This window comes from Athene cunicularia, assembly GCF_003259725.1.
Source record: "Athene cunicularia isolate RWA chromosome Z unlocalized genomic scaffold, athCun1 chrZ_part2, whole genome shotgun sequence".
NCBI classification, from domain to species: domain Eukaryota; kingdom Metazoa; phylum Chordata; class Aves; order Strigiformes; family Strigidae; genus Athene; species Athene cunicularia.
In genome coordinates this window covers 1,669,877-1,685,028 of record NW_020799143.1, presented here as the reverse complement: position 1 = coordinate 1,685,028, position 15,152 = coordinate 1,669,877, and the positions used below count along the sequence as shown (strand labels likewise).

The 15,152-nt window shown below is 40.1% G+C and overlaps 1 protein-coding gene across 2 annotated transcripts in view; it reads right to left on the bottom strand.

Moving 5' to 3' along the window:
- Window positions 1–2,514: 2,514 nt before the first annotated feature.
- The window catches only part of CPLX1 (complexin 1), a 133,988-nt gene continuing 121,350 nt past the window's right edge, over window positions 2,515–15,152 (bottom strand). For both annotated transcript variants that reach the window (XM_026866122.1, XM_026866123.1), the window contains 2 exons: window positions 5,599–7,611; window positions 2,515–5,202 (listed from right to left, as the gene is read on the bottom strand). In XM_026866122.1, coding sequence (XP_026721923.1) covers window positions 7,414–7,611 — 198 coding nt within the window. In that variant the 3' untranslated portion in view covers window positions 2,515–5,202; window positions 5,599–7,413. The remainder of the gene's footprint in view (window positions 5,203–5,598; window positions 7,612–15,152) is intronic.

Genomic DNA, 15,152 nt, shown 5'->3' with positions numbered 1-15,152 from the left:
GGAGAGAGCAGTGAAGCAAAGAAGACGGATGCCAGCGAAGAAGATAGCTGCCTCCTGGAATCCTCGCCGGCAGGAGCAGCGCAGGAACCCAGACTGGTAATCTGTATTCCCCCATTCCCTCTATCTCCCTCTTTTCCTTTTTCTATTAAGAAAGGCAAACCATATTGTATTGCTTGCCACAGCTTGCTCTGTACTTAGCCAATTATCTTGTGTTCAATTAGTACATTGTAGGTAGTTAATAAATGCTTGAACTTGGAGACTTGTTGTCCACTCCAATTGGGGATTTGCGAATCTGAGTCACTTGTCCCCCTCGTTGGAGCGGGACATGACAATGGGTTCATGTCATCACATGCTCCAGCAGTTTGTCTTTCTCAGTTGTGTTTTTGGAACCTATCTCAAACTGTCTGCAAAATCTCCAGAGACAGGCTGTAGCAGAGAGATCTTCAACAAGGAATATCTCAATGCAGTTGTAACCTTGTTTTTCCTGAAAAGAGGAAGGAAAGTTGGAGAAGAAGAATTAAGGATCTTGGGTGAGATTTTTTTAACTGAGGCTGTTGATGCTTGCCACAAATCTCCTGGGATGCCAATACACGGGACAGCATTGTGCCAGCATTGTCCAATAGCCTTTACTCAAGTCTCATTTTCAAAGAGAGCTCTAAGAGGCCTAGATTGTCAGTGGTACTTTAGGAAGAAAATGAAATTAAGTCATCAAAATGGACTTACTCAGGACAACAAATGGTGAGTATCATTGCAACCAGCTTTTCATTTAGAAGTTTAATATCTGCCCCAACCATGTAGTCTGTGACTCCGCTGCTGTCAGTGAAGGTTGAGAGCTTGCAGCAGGGCTTATCATTGCATCCCAGGCCCAGTGTCTGACAAGTAGATCACTACTGCACTGTTGGAGAATGGCTAGTAGAACAAGGCCATAGCTCCCTGCAGGAGCTGGTCGGCCATAGCTCCCTGCAGAAGTCGGTCACAGCCACCTGAGGTAAACAGAGGAAAAAACCCAGGGTACAGTTATGTAAACAAGGAAGGAGATTCAAGGGTCAGTGATGCTAACAAAGACTGTTGTGAGAACAAAGAGATAAGTTGGGGGTGCATTATGACCTTGGGGGTGAAAGAAAAATAAAGAGCCCTGGGAGGAAAACAGGTTCAAAGCAAGAAAAATGTTTATGCATACCAGAAATACCACAGGGGGCTGGGATATTATAATGTGACCTTTTAGATGTACCCAATGGCTGAGATATTATAATGTAGTTTCTTAAATGTATCCAATAGAGTTGCAAATATTGTAGAGTGCTTATATAAGGTGTGATTTCTTTCAATAAAGTTGAAGCTTGCTCTATCATTCACATTGAATCGGCTGCTTGTTTCCTCCGCCCGCCGCACTACACATCTGTAACTGAAGTGATTTTTCACCAGAACCACTCATGATGTGCCTGCTGATTTCTTTTTGTCTTGTTTTTCTCTGGAGTTTTGCTTGAGAAAGTGTACTTTTAAAGTGGGAAAATGTAGATTGCACCAGCATAACCACTGGGCTTACGCTTCTGTAGCTTTTTAATAAGAAGGCAGAAGCTGGTTCTGAAGAATTATTTAACTCCATTGCAAAATGAAGCCTGTCAAAATCACCTGCTTTCCTTCTTTGGTATTTGAGCCCTGTCCCTGACCACACTGGTCTGATGATTATTCTGGTTCTCTTGAGCTGGCTGTTTCTTAGGGGAACCAATGAAAAATACTTTTATGCTGTGCCATCTTCCTCAAACACTCCATCTGGAACTTGGAGTAAATGGAGAGCCTGCCCTCGAACTCACAGGCTGCAGTAGTATTAGCATGTGTTAGCTTTAGCAGTGCTTGCCTCAAAGTCCGAGTAGGTATTATGGAATGTAAATAATATGGTTCGATTCTCTGTGACAGTCCTGTGGCTGCTCCTGTTGGTAAAAACAACCAAACACATTATCATGCAATGGTCCTAAGGAAGACCTTTCCTAGGGGAAACAGTATCAGCATTTCCTATTAGATGTATGGCTATTTCTCTTTCTTTTTCTAATATGATGCAATGCTTTTATTTTGAACATAACAACTACTGATTTGTCCCTGAGCAAGTAAAACAAGGCTTAGATGAGCACAGTGTGCCACCATAAGAGTTTTGTATTTATCACAAACTCTGGATCCAGAGATATATTTGATGTAATCAAAAATGAGCTTGTTCCCTTTTTTGTTTTAAGACCCAAACACAACAAGAATTAGATGTCTGTATTTCTTTCAAAGGAATGCTGTTCTGCTCATCCTAAGGAAAACTAATTCCTAAGAGCACAACTTATTTAAAAATTGATAATCACCTGTAGATGTCAAGCCTCGTCAGTGTTTATGACAAATGAAAAAAGTAACATACCCATTACAATCATATCTGTTTCTCATCAATTCTGTTACCATTCTATTTGTATATCAGCATGTATATTAAAAAAAAAAAGTATCTTCAATTTCCAGGTGTAGCCTTGTAAGAATTTCACAGGAAAGCATTGCAAAAAGTATATGAAATCACTGGGTTTTTATTGGCTGTGATTCCATTTTAAAAGAACATCGTACCATTTACCCACATCATGCAGGAAAAAGTAGCAGGCAAATAACAAATGAATTTCACAAAGTATTTAAATCATCTTCTATTTGCTTGGAGAGTACTACATGCATCTGAAAGCAAGCTAGGGTACATTTCTACTAGAAAATGCATGGCTAAGCTGAATTTGCTCTCTGTGAGAGAAAAAGCTATTTTTTAATGACAGTATTGAAACATTTTAGTAACTCTGCATGAAGAATCAGTTATCTGATAACATAGAACAGATACATACAACATTCAGATATATAAGACATTACGTTGAGGTCACAACAGCTAATTTCTAACAATGCTTATTCTAGCACAGTAGCTTGACAAAAAGATGTATTCAGCAGCATTCGTATAGTCTTTCTTGATGCAGGAGAGAGGCTGGGAGGGACCTAAGCCAATGTATGGTTCTAGAAACACAGACAGAGGAACTCCAAAGTGATTTAGCACATGATCTTATATTTATTTTAAACACAAGAGTAGAATTCCTAATTAATATTGCAGTCTGATTTCATATGGCTTTCTCTAAATATACCTGTGAGATCACAAGGTCAAAGATAATCATTTACCCTCCAAATGTGGAGGCCTTTTGACTTTTTTTTATTAACCAGGAAGGTCTTGGAGCTGTGAAGGAAAATGGCTGCAGTGTCTACCCACCAACCTTTCTACGTAAATAAAAACTAGCTAAAAAAAAGAAAATATCTCATTTACCTGAGATTGAACAAACCATGATGCAAATAAAACAACGGCATGGAAAGACAGAGATATTCAGAATCCAAACAATGAAACATGCTTCTCTTTGGTCTTGTTTAAGTGCTTCAACACCTGCTTGAGTGCTGAGGGGGAAAGTGTCTGAGACACTGTTTTCCTTTTCTGTACATGAGCCAAAGGTGACTGTGTCCCATGTTGCCAGTTCAGTGCGGGAAGGGAAATAAATGGATAGGCAGAAGGGCTGGGAGTGTGCCTGCTCTTGAGTCTGTTCAGCATGGCTTAGGCACTTTGGGGACAGTGGAATGATTTGAGGAGAGGTCCAGAACTCATGCAGGGTTCCAAAAGTTATGGGTTAAACTCAAGCAAAACCTGTCCAATACCATGGTAAATCTTCATTAAACGAAAAGGAAAATTAAAATGGGAACTACCAACTCACATCTGGCTGAACTCTCTGCTGTCCATGAAGGAAGGGTTGCTTCAGGTCTAGAGAGCTGAGGCACAGAAGTGATGACATGGCTGGCTGAAAACCTCCCACAGTGAAAGACATGGAAAACATAATTTAAATGCCTTCCCCTTCCCTCCTGCTCTGTAAGCCTGGCATGAGGCCTAACAAACTCAGCACAGAGTTCTTATGGACCTCTTCAGGGTTTGGATCCAGATGTTCACACAACTCAGGAGCTCAGCTGACAAAAGGAGTATTTTTAATGCTCTGAGCCCACCGATAGTACTATCGGCTCATGAAATGTGAGGCCACACAAGATTCTGACTTAGACCAGTCATTCAATGGAACAAATGCGGAGGCACAGTTATAAAAAATAATACCAAACACTCTTCCTTTCTCTCTCCTCTTCCTTTCTTTCCCCTTTTCCTCATCTTTCACATGTATGTGCATACACATGCACATCAAGCTGTCAGGGAGACTGTGAAAATAGACAGTACCATTCTGCAAGGACACCAGGCAGAAAACTCTATGTCAGAACAGTATTTCACTGGATGAGGAAGTGAGTCCATGATGGGGGCTAGGGAAAGGTCAACAAGCAAGTGGTACAGAAAGGCCAAAGCAAAGCAGAATGAGCTCATCCTCTTTATTTGTTTGTTTGTTTGCAGAGTTCTCTAGCACAAGGCCAGGGAAAAATATTAATGGATGTGTTCTTTTTAGCAGGGGCACATTTCTGCTGGTTCTACTTATGTATTAGAGGACACATGCCACAGAGACTAATCAGAGCATCTCAAAAGTGTTGATGTCAGTGTGATCTGTGCTAGTAGATTTCACTACCAATGAGTGACTAAAGCAGAGTCAAAGTCTGCCTTTTATATTGAAGGGCTGTTGGATTTAGTTCCTGCTGTGGCAGAGCATCAAAATCAGCTGCTGCCTTTGTGACACAAGGATAGTTTTAACTCTTTTAGGTTTACTTGAATAGGCTCAAATTACTAGTTGCATGGGGTGAGTAGGACACTCTCCTGAGAAAATGGTTAATTGCTCAACACTGCTATGCTATACTCAAGAATTGATTCAGAGATAAAGAGCATTCTGGGTCATTAAAGTCTTAGGAGGAGAGACACTCATCTTGCTTTAAATGACAGCTAAGGCAAAAGAATATTGGCATTACCTGAAGGAGTAAAACCTGCCCTCTCTTTCCTCTGGGAAGTCATTAGCAACTTGTCCTTGAATGAACATGCCTTGTTTCTGGATGCAGCCGGAAATAAGTTGCATCTTTTTCAGCTGGTTCTGACTTGTGCATGAGTCAAAATTCCTCAGCCTCCTCCTTGAATTCAGTAGAAACTTATGGTTGAAGTTATTTGCAAAGAAGCAAGAACTATCACACCTCAGTAAGAATTAGGTGAGCAGAGCAAAACAAATACAATTCTTCTCTTTCATAATATTTTTTTCCCTATTGTGCAAGGTTTAAGCCTTGCCGGGATGAGAGAGCATGTTGCTGTTGCCCCTCCCCCACCCGCACTGGTAGGGCTGGAAGTTAGACACAGACCCCAGCTAAAATAACAAGAAATTTAATACAACAGAGTGATAGAACAATCTGAACAACAACAGTATCAACGGTAACAACAATAAACAGCAATAATAGTGAACAAGACAAACGATATACAGAGAAATACCGTTAGCTGGTTTACGGAAAGCAAAGTTCCCTCCCAAGCCCGCCAAAGAGCTAGGAAAAAGGTTCCGCCCCTGGACCTGATGTCAGCATGGTATGAATAACCCGACTGGAGATCCCTTCCCCCTCTCTCTCTTCTGGGGAAAACTTGACTCTATCCTGGCTGAACCAGGACACCTATTATGAGAGATGTTGCTAAAAGGCACAGAGTTCACAAGCTCACTGCCTTAACCATGGTGCAGATTTCTTCTGCTTACCTCAAAAAGTTATTAATATCTTTTAAAACTTCTTATTCAGGAAAATACTGAGAGGTTTGCCTAAATTCAGTTGCACTGAACAGTTGCATCAGGGAAGTTCCATTGAAGTAAAATGCTTAATTTAGGTACATAATGAAATGTCTAAATTTGCTTTCCTTTTTGTTATCAGTAGAAAGTGTATATTTGCTTCCAAATCTTACTTAGGAAACTTTTACTGTTCCTATGACAGGGACAAGCAATGCTAGTTCTGCCAGACAAGCCCTGATTCTTTCACAGGGTTGTAAGACTGAGATGGCATGATGCTTTCACAACAACAAAGACCCAGACAATTCCAGGATCAGCAATTCAGATGACATGCTAGATACCTGACCATGAAGGGCTCTGTTCATAGTAAATCTATGTGAGTCTGTGTATGTACTAGCAAGACAACATCTCCAGCAGAATTTGGCTTATGCAGTTACTCAGTATCTACAGCTGAAAAACCCTCAGAGGGCTTCTCAGCTGTAGATACTGTGTCTGGGAAACGCAACAACGATAATTGTGAGAGAGAGATTTCCTCCCACCCTACTAGCATCAAGGCATGCCATAGACTGTAATATTAATTAATTATTAATTAATATTATTTAATATAATATTAATTAGCTCCTTCACAGCACTCGAGAAAATAAGTGACCTCCCCAAGGCAACACAGTAATTTTGCATGATACATAGCAGGCATACTCAGTATTTCTGGATCTCCAGGACCATGGCTAACATTCAGACCACCACACTCTCCCACACACTGCAGGAAGGGGTGGAGAGGACACAGCTGCAGCAATATACTAGAAACCAAATGTCCATCCTGCAAGCACTGCTAGGAATGGGACAATTGAATATGGCACAAGGCAGAAACAGGAAGGTCAGTTAATCGGAGCAGCCTAGGTACTTGGTCACTGGCTTCAAATGGGTTGGGAAGGTCCTCCACCAGAGCAACATGTACTCTCCTGTGGTTTCAGCTCTCTGTCTGACCAAATCTGATCTGAAATCTGAAGTTAAGTGTATGGCTAATTCCCAAAGTAACATGACTCTTGCTTAGACTCTGAGGTATTTAACTTCCACCATCTGAGGGCGAGTGACTCTTCCACAATTCTGAGTGATTTCAGCTGTGTAAGTCATGTGTGATTTACCTTCCAAATTATCTCTTTATTTATGTCTGTGATAGAATTAAAACAGAAAAGCTCTGCTTACATTGGAGGACTAAGATATACCTTCTGAAGGCAGATGTGCTCAACAAATGTCTACTGTGAGCCAACCAACAACAACATTATTAATAATGACTAATAATTACTACTGATAATAATATAATCAAAGAAAATTAAAGAGGAGGTCACTTACTGAACACTCCTTCCTGCTTTGGATGAAAATGCATGTGAGGTTGTTCGTTTTCTATGCTTAATGTACAGTTGTCTTATTTAACATACATAGTACTATGGCTTATAATAAAAGTTGTGTAGTTTGCAGCTTTTTAATCTTTACATCCTTTCAGAGGCATCTACTGGATGTGACTATGTACAAGAAAGGAATAGATGAGTCTTGGGATGGAGGGAAGGGAATAGGAAGTGAAGGGACTCCTAGTGAGCAGTAGAGAGCAGAGGTGGGGAGGTCTGCATGATGGATGGCAAGACTGTAAATCCCCATTGGGCAAAAGAGAAATCCTTTGCAGTTCTGTTTATGCCCATCTAACAGTCTGCAGCTACTACTTCTTGAACATGTCCTGCAGGGGCCCTGGTAGGTATTTGATGACTGTGTCTAGAATGCTCTCTTCTTCTTCCTCCTCCTCATCCCCACAGCCAGGAGGGATTGCCTTCTTTGGGCGGGTCAGACTCCCTTCAGCATTAGCTTCCAGTGTGGCCTGGGCCTCTGATTCCTTTTCTTCCTTCTTCTTTATCCCATACTGCAGGGGAGAGATAACACATTGTTAGTCACCCACTGAACAGGATGACTGATGAAGCCAGCCATCACACATAGTGCCTCATATTCTGCAGTACGAACATCGCTGTTAATATTCTGCTTTTGCTCTTTTCCACAAGACACCCAAATTGTCCATCCTAACCCCTGCTAAGTACAGCCCAGTGGATGGACAGCTCTCACAAGACAAGATGGTCAGATGCTCAGATGACTCAGAAACAAGCATGGGAGAGAAACTGGGACTATACAGCCATAGGCATAGCAGAGACAATACAAGATCTCTGTTAGTAAAGTTCTGTGGTGGCATTCTACTGGTGTTGATCTTCCTCTTTTCTGTTAACAAGTCTGATGCTCAAGTCCATCATCCGTAATGACTTTGGGATTCCATCTGCAGCATTTTATAATAAAGGTTTATGGATGTGGCAAACTTCAGGAAAAAATAAGTATCAAAAGAAAGCAAACAGGACAGGACAGACAGGCAGACTACAGTGAAAAAGACAGTTTGGGATTTTCTCATAGGGGAGATATCCTACACAACCTCATCCCAGTTCTCTTGGTATAAGTGGAAAAGAAAGACCTCTTAGTGAAAATAAAACTTACTGAGAAACTCTGTCTGTATTTGCACACTGAACTCTGCACTTATGGGGGAAAAGTTAACTTATACTGTCTGAAGATAAACATCCTTTAGCCTTAGTGAGTAGAATGGATACCTGAAATTTGCTAGTCCTAATAAGAATTAAAGACATGACACTACAACTCTACTTGAGTAACCAGAATCTCATTATGTTTTTATATTCAAAGTTCTAGGTTTAATAAACAAGTAAAGATATGCATGAGTGAATCAGATTAGGAAGAGAAATGCTGTAGTATCTCAGCTCCCACAGTGACTAGGACTTTCCAACTGCTAGTTTGAAAGCATGTCCAAGGAAAACAATTTCTGTACCACTAACCCACATCACTCCTCAGCTTTCATACAGTTCAGTAATTCTCAGGTGTTGCTACTATTCCAATAAGTGTTTGCACAGAGGATTTGGATATTATGGTGATACATGATTTTAAAGAAATGAACTCAAGGTGTCACATGCAAATCAGCAACAGCAACAGAAACACCTGCAAGCTATCCTCTTTATTATAGAATCATAGGATGGTTTGGGTTGGAAGGGACCTTTAAAGGTCATCTAGTCCAACCACTGTAATAAGTAGGGACATCTTCAGCTGGATCAGGTTGCTCAGAGACCTGCTCTGTTTATTCAGACCAATTTAAATTTCCCAGGTATTTTCCACTTTTTCTGATAATAGAGTTTAAACTTTCTTGGTTTTGTGATCAATGGTGCATCTCAGGAGGTGTCCCCTTTCTTGGTGCCCAGCTTTGTTTCAAAGAGGCCAGCTGCATGTATCAAGGATGCATCTGGTCACCAGGGTCACAGCTCCCAAGCCAGCAGGAACATTCTTCTGCTCACTCATTCCCCCTTATAACCAATTACATTTTATGGCTGCTCACATCTATCAACTACTCAGCCACCAGTGACCTCAAAAGAACCTGCAAAAATACTTTCAATCATTTCACTTCAGCTACATTAGGGAGTCATATGATCTTTGTGACAGAGAGGAAAGGCATTCAGGTTTGCTGTAGCAGCTATCAGATTCAAAATTATTGTTCTGTAAAAGTTATTCCTTTACTTATATCTAAATTTTAATTAAAGTACCAAATAGAATTAAGGTTGTTCTCAGTACATCAGAACCATAAAGTAACTAATTTAAATCTATACAAAGGTCAGCAAAACATTTTGCATGAATAAACTTGAAAATAACTTTGAAAAGAAAATTAGGTATGATTTCAAAACCATCAAAGAATTATATTGGTACAAAGTACTCAGTGTTTTCTAGTACTGATAGTATGGTACTGCTGAATAGATACAAAGTAGATGCTCTTTTTATTGTTTTCTCCTTTCATTTTCTCCATTAAGACTAGAGCACATTTTTTACCAGTAAAGCAAAAAATGCATTGCTGCTGTCATGACTTTCTGATTTCAAAGGGCTCTTGGGTTTGACAAGAAACTCCTAAACCTTTCTGAGCAAAGGCAATATCTTTGTTTCCTTTTTCTACCACCATTAACATTTAGGATGACAGCTTGCAAGTTTGAAACTAGGAACTTCAAAAAACCCGAGTTTTCTAAATCAATTCTTTCAAGCCAAAATGTTCATTAAGAATACTTGTCTAAGGATATTTGTCTTATGATTTCTATACATAGTGGATGCCAGTCACCAGATTTCAAGGGAGAGATGTTCAAGACGAATGATGTCTCCATTCATATCTGAGGCAAAGGAAGCATTTGGATTAGCTTGTAGTTATAGGGCTGAACACCACAGAGGAAATCCAACACAGGACCAGCAACCACTACAGGGGACAAGACATACACTGCTAGGTTGTGGGCAGTCTGCATGGCTGGCTGATACTTACTGTCCCTCTCAAGTTACAGGTAGATGTCTCTAGGTGATTCCTAGTGTCATTTATCTACAGACTTTACCTTCTTTTGCCAGCTAGAGGAGAAAAGCAGTAATGAAACAACATAGTAACACACAGGTTCCCTGCATGCTTTCAAATCCTCCATCTCAAAACAAATACCAGCTCATGGTGGGTTGATCCTCTAGCTCATGAATATGTTGAACATCCAGGCCACAGGAAACTGTGGAACAAAACCCACTCAAGCACTACTGTGTGCTAGGACAGAGGGAAGCTCAAAGATTATATAAAGGAGTTACACCCTGTAAATGTCAGCCTGTGTGGACACATTTCCTTAGGAAGCCTCTACTAAGTGTCCTCAGAGACTAGACAGACCTTAGTTCTTACAAGGTATGTCCAGTCTTATGCGGCAGCTTCAGAATGGGGCAATACACGGCCTGGAAAGATATTTTTCACTGTAAAAGGGGATTAAATAAAACCAGATACTATTGTTCCAGATTACTGGCACAAATGCCAAGTACAGAAATAAATTTTTCTTGGCTCCTACCAGCAGTGAGACTACAACATGTAGAAACAAGCCATTTCTCCCTAGTATATATGTAACACCTAAATGCAAATTTATTTTGCACAAAAATATTCTTCTCCTGGAGAAAGATGACATTGTATCAAATGTAATTTTTACAAGAAAGAATCAGTTTTGAGAATTCAGAGAGAACTTAAACTTGGTGGTATTTTGTAATGCTTCACATTAATCAAAATGAAATGCTTTGATGATTCACAGGTGAATAAAATGGTATTTTTCAAGTCTGCAATTGTTTCAGACAAAATCAAATTTTAGAAAAGACTTAATATGAGCAAAATGTTTAAAAAGCATCTTAGCATCTTCACAAGAAATCTTTTAGGTGAAGCCAACAAATATTTTTTAAAAGTATAATTAAAAATAATGAATCTTTTTGGTGCTCTGGATTTCCTGAGGATGGGAAATACTGCATTACCTCAAAAAAAAATTTGATGGATTATAACAATTTCAGTTTTTGCAAGGTCCAATCCCACAATACTGAATATCAGAGGCCAGAATTTTTATATCATTATCTGCTTGGCCTTCACGCATGCCACTATATATTTAATAATGTAGAATTATGGACCTAACACAGAAAGATACTGAAACATTTTATAATAATTATGTGAACCACCTTGCTGCTCCTAAAGTCATCACTATGCTGTCATATGAGGATTGTTTTCACTGGGTCATATGTTGGTGAAATACTGGTGGACTGGAGTCCTCTGTCATCAAGTGGAAAGAATAAGGAAGAAGCACCATGGCCCTTGGCTTACTCCATAGTCACTGCATGTTAGGACAAAACAAGACTAACAATGCTGCCAGCCATCAAATTCCTCCCCATCTGCTTCCTTCCCTATTCCTTCTGCTTTCCACAGGAAGCCAAAGTGCATGCATGAACTAGAAACGTGCTGGAAATTCAATCTAACTCTAATGTCAGTAAGGCTGTCAAGGAACAGGGAGACTGTTGAGCCAAGGTCGACCTGCAGCTAAAATGTCAACCCACCACAAATATAGTTACCATTTCTTATGACAAGCTAATTATTGTTTACTAAAATTGAACACACCTATCTGGCAAATACCTAGGCCACAGAATGAGTAAAGCAGTAACATCACAATTAAGACACTTGCAGAACTAACTGTTTATTTCTGGGTCAGTTATGTAACTGATTCTTCAGGAAGACAGATGCAATTAAGATGAAAGTCTTATTTGGAGAAGCTAAGGAAATACAGGAGGAGTTTTGTGGGACATAAAAAGACAGCTCAAAGACTACATGGTGGGATCAGAAGATTATCAGTGCAGAGGATTCTGGAGTCTGAGAATAAACTGATGCCAAGACTAACATCTTTCCCATGTTTCTCTGGTATAGGCAGGATGCCCCTGCGACTCCCATACTCTGGATGGGGATTGAAAAGACCAACTGAGTAGTCTTGCTGACCTTAGCAGGTTGGGCTAACCATAACACAATATCTGCGGCGGGCGGAGGAAGCAAGCAGCCGATTCAATGTGAATGATAGAGCAAGCTTCAACTTTATTGAAAGAAATCACACCTTATATAAGCAGTCTACAATACACTACTTGTAACTCTATTGGATACATTAAAGAAACTACATTATAATATCTCAGCCACTGGGTACATCTAAAAAGTCACATTATAATACCCCAGCCCCTTGTGGCATCTCTGGTATGCATAAACATCTTTCTTGCTGCGAACCTGCTTCTCTCCCAGGGCTGCTTTCCTCTGACCCCCAAGGTCATAATGCGCCCCAACTTATCTCTGTGGTCTCACAACAATCCTCGCTAGCACAACTGAGCCTTGGGTCTTCATCCTTGTTTACATAACTGTACCCTGGGTTCTTTCCTTTGTTTACCTCAGGTGGCTGGGACTGACTTCTGCAGGGAGCTATGGCCGACCAGCTCCTGCAGGGAGCTATGGCCTTGCTCTCTGCAAGCCGTTCTCCAACAATTCCCCCTTTTTCTTTTTGTGCAGGCTGCACAAGCATAAATTTACTAATATTTCTCATTATACAACTATATGCCATCTTAATACTTACTATAATCAATAATATTATTCCTAATTAACGCAATAAACTGTTAAAGGTACCCTATTAAGTACAAAGCATCCCATATTACCTATATTCAAAGGATATGACTAAATACTACAAAATAAACAGTAAGGAAAGTACAGAATAGCACACTTAATTAATAGAAGTACTAACATTCAGATCTGCAATTGCTAGGAAACCCTGGATACAGCGAGAGTTTAGAGTGCCCTTCCTCACAAACTGGAAACACTACGTGATGCATCCATCCGTAGGTGAGGCATCCAAAGTCACTGCAACCAGGTCCAGCCTTTAAATCAACAGGCCAAAATAACTGGCAACTTTCTTTGAGCGGAAACATCTGATTTCATCCTCCTGTTGGGTTCCACCTGGAGCCTGGCCAGTACTCCAGGGGGAAAACCAAGGGAGTTTCTAAATAAGGTTAAATACTTGAGCTCTTAATTCTTAATATTACTAAACAAAGAAAGTTGAATACACACATTCTTACAGCATCTTATTCTTATCAATAACTATATTTTATCTAAAGTACATCTTGCATAAGTGACTAGTAAGCTTATATACCTCATTAACAAGTTACAATTACTGTTAGCATTTTCTCTTAAAAGAATTGGCAACTGTAGTGTAGTTTGTTCTGTTGCAGTAGCAAACATCACTCAGACATTCTGCTTGAATGATCAGTCGAAGAGATCACAAACTGTCCGCACAGGGGCACCCACAGCACCCACAGCTGGATCCTGAGTGCTGGCTGCCTCTCACGCCTCAGGTGTGGTTGCACACACCTTGCCGCCAGTGACCATTGGAGATTGAGTCCTGTGGAGACACAAGCATAACCTCTTCCCCAGGTTATTAAAAGATATGGTCCTTCTCAGTTACCCCTTTTTAAGTTTTTGTTAACACTTGAGCTTTGCTTTGGACTTCTTGCTGATCTGGTATCTATGATGAAAAATGACACAATACTGGTGGCACCTGTGAGACAGGGGAAATGTTTAAAATGTTCATGACATATAATGCCTTATTTAGCCTTTTGTGAGATGTGGATTGGTATCTTGCATCTTGCCCCTTTGTTGTTGTTGTTGTTGTAATAGACGCTTTAGCTTGCTAGATGTATGCTTCACAGTGGCCTGACCAGCCAGTGAATGGGGAATGCAGGTCAGATGCTTGACTCCCCGCTGTATGACAGGATGCAAACAGTGCTCCAGAAAAGGTATTAACAGACACATGTACATATTTTAATATTTGAAATGCAGCTAAGTGAGTGACAACAGATTGCTATAATTCTGAGGAGATGAGTCCCCAAGAGTTGACACCACTTCCCTGTTGAAGAGACGGAGTCTTTCTGGTATTCAGGGCGAGTTGCAATGAAGTCTTTAGCTGGATGCCTTGATAAATAAAACTGTTTTTGTATTGCTCTGGCATTCTGGTGGAAAAAATGAATGCGTTTTACAGCAGAGCAAATGGCTGACCTAGAGCCAAGATCTCTCCCCCCTTTTTTTTTTTTTGCAAAAGCACTTTGAAGGTCTAGCGTGTTCTTTCTATGATGGCTTGTCCTGTTGGGGAATACAGTATAATTCCGATGCTTGTTAGCTATACGGTGAAGATCTTGTTTTGCTTTCTCTGCAAGTACTTTGGGTGATGTCAGTGAAGGATCTTTTCACAAAATATCAAACAAGCTATGCAGATCATCATGAGTTAGGCCTACGAGGGCTGTATCTAATTTATGGTTCCTAACAGTGTCTGTAAATCTTGTAAAGTCTTTATAACAATTTTAAGTTGTTGCAGGACAATACACACAGGTGATTCGATTTACAAGGTTAGTGTCAGGGGGGGTTTCAGGGTGGGTTGTGCTACAGTGGTGATTAAGACAAATGTGATCCAATTTGAGTTCCTCATCAGTTACAACCCCAAAATGCAATAGGGGTTTTCTAATATAAATGGATGAATATTTGTTACCCAATTTTCTAGGCCTCTTACATGAATGAGATCCTTGCTTTAAATTGCTACAGCATGACCACCAACCCTGAAAAGCATCTGAGGTACCAGAGCTAACAGCCAATCTGCTCACAGATATTATGGTCACATCTGCACCAGTATCTAAAATGCCTGTCAGCTCAACAGATTTTTTTTTTGCTTTAACAAGAGTACATTTTATCAGAAGTTAACCTTGTGTCACGTTTAAGTCCAAAAATATTTAAGGAGTACCTGCTGAACCAAATGCTGAGTAATTGCGGCTTCTTGGCATAACATTAAAGGAAGCCACAGTAAAATTAACAAGCTGAACAATTTTTTTATCCTTTGGTTACTGAACACTAGGGGTACAGACCATAATTTTGTTTTTTCTCTTCATAATCAGCATCTACGACCCCTGGTAAAACAAACAACCCCTGTAAGGTTGCAGATTTTTTTTTCTTTTTTTTTTTTTTTTTTTTTTTTTTTTTTTTAA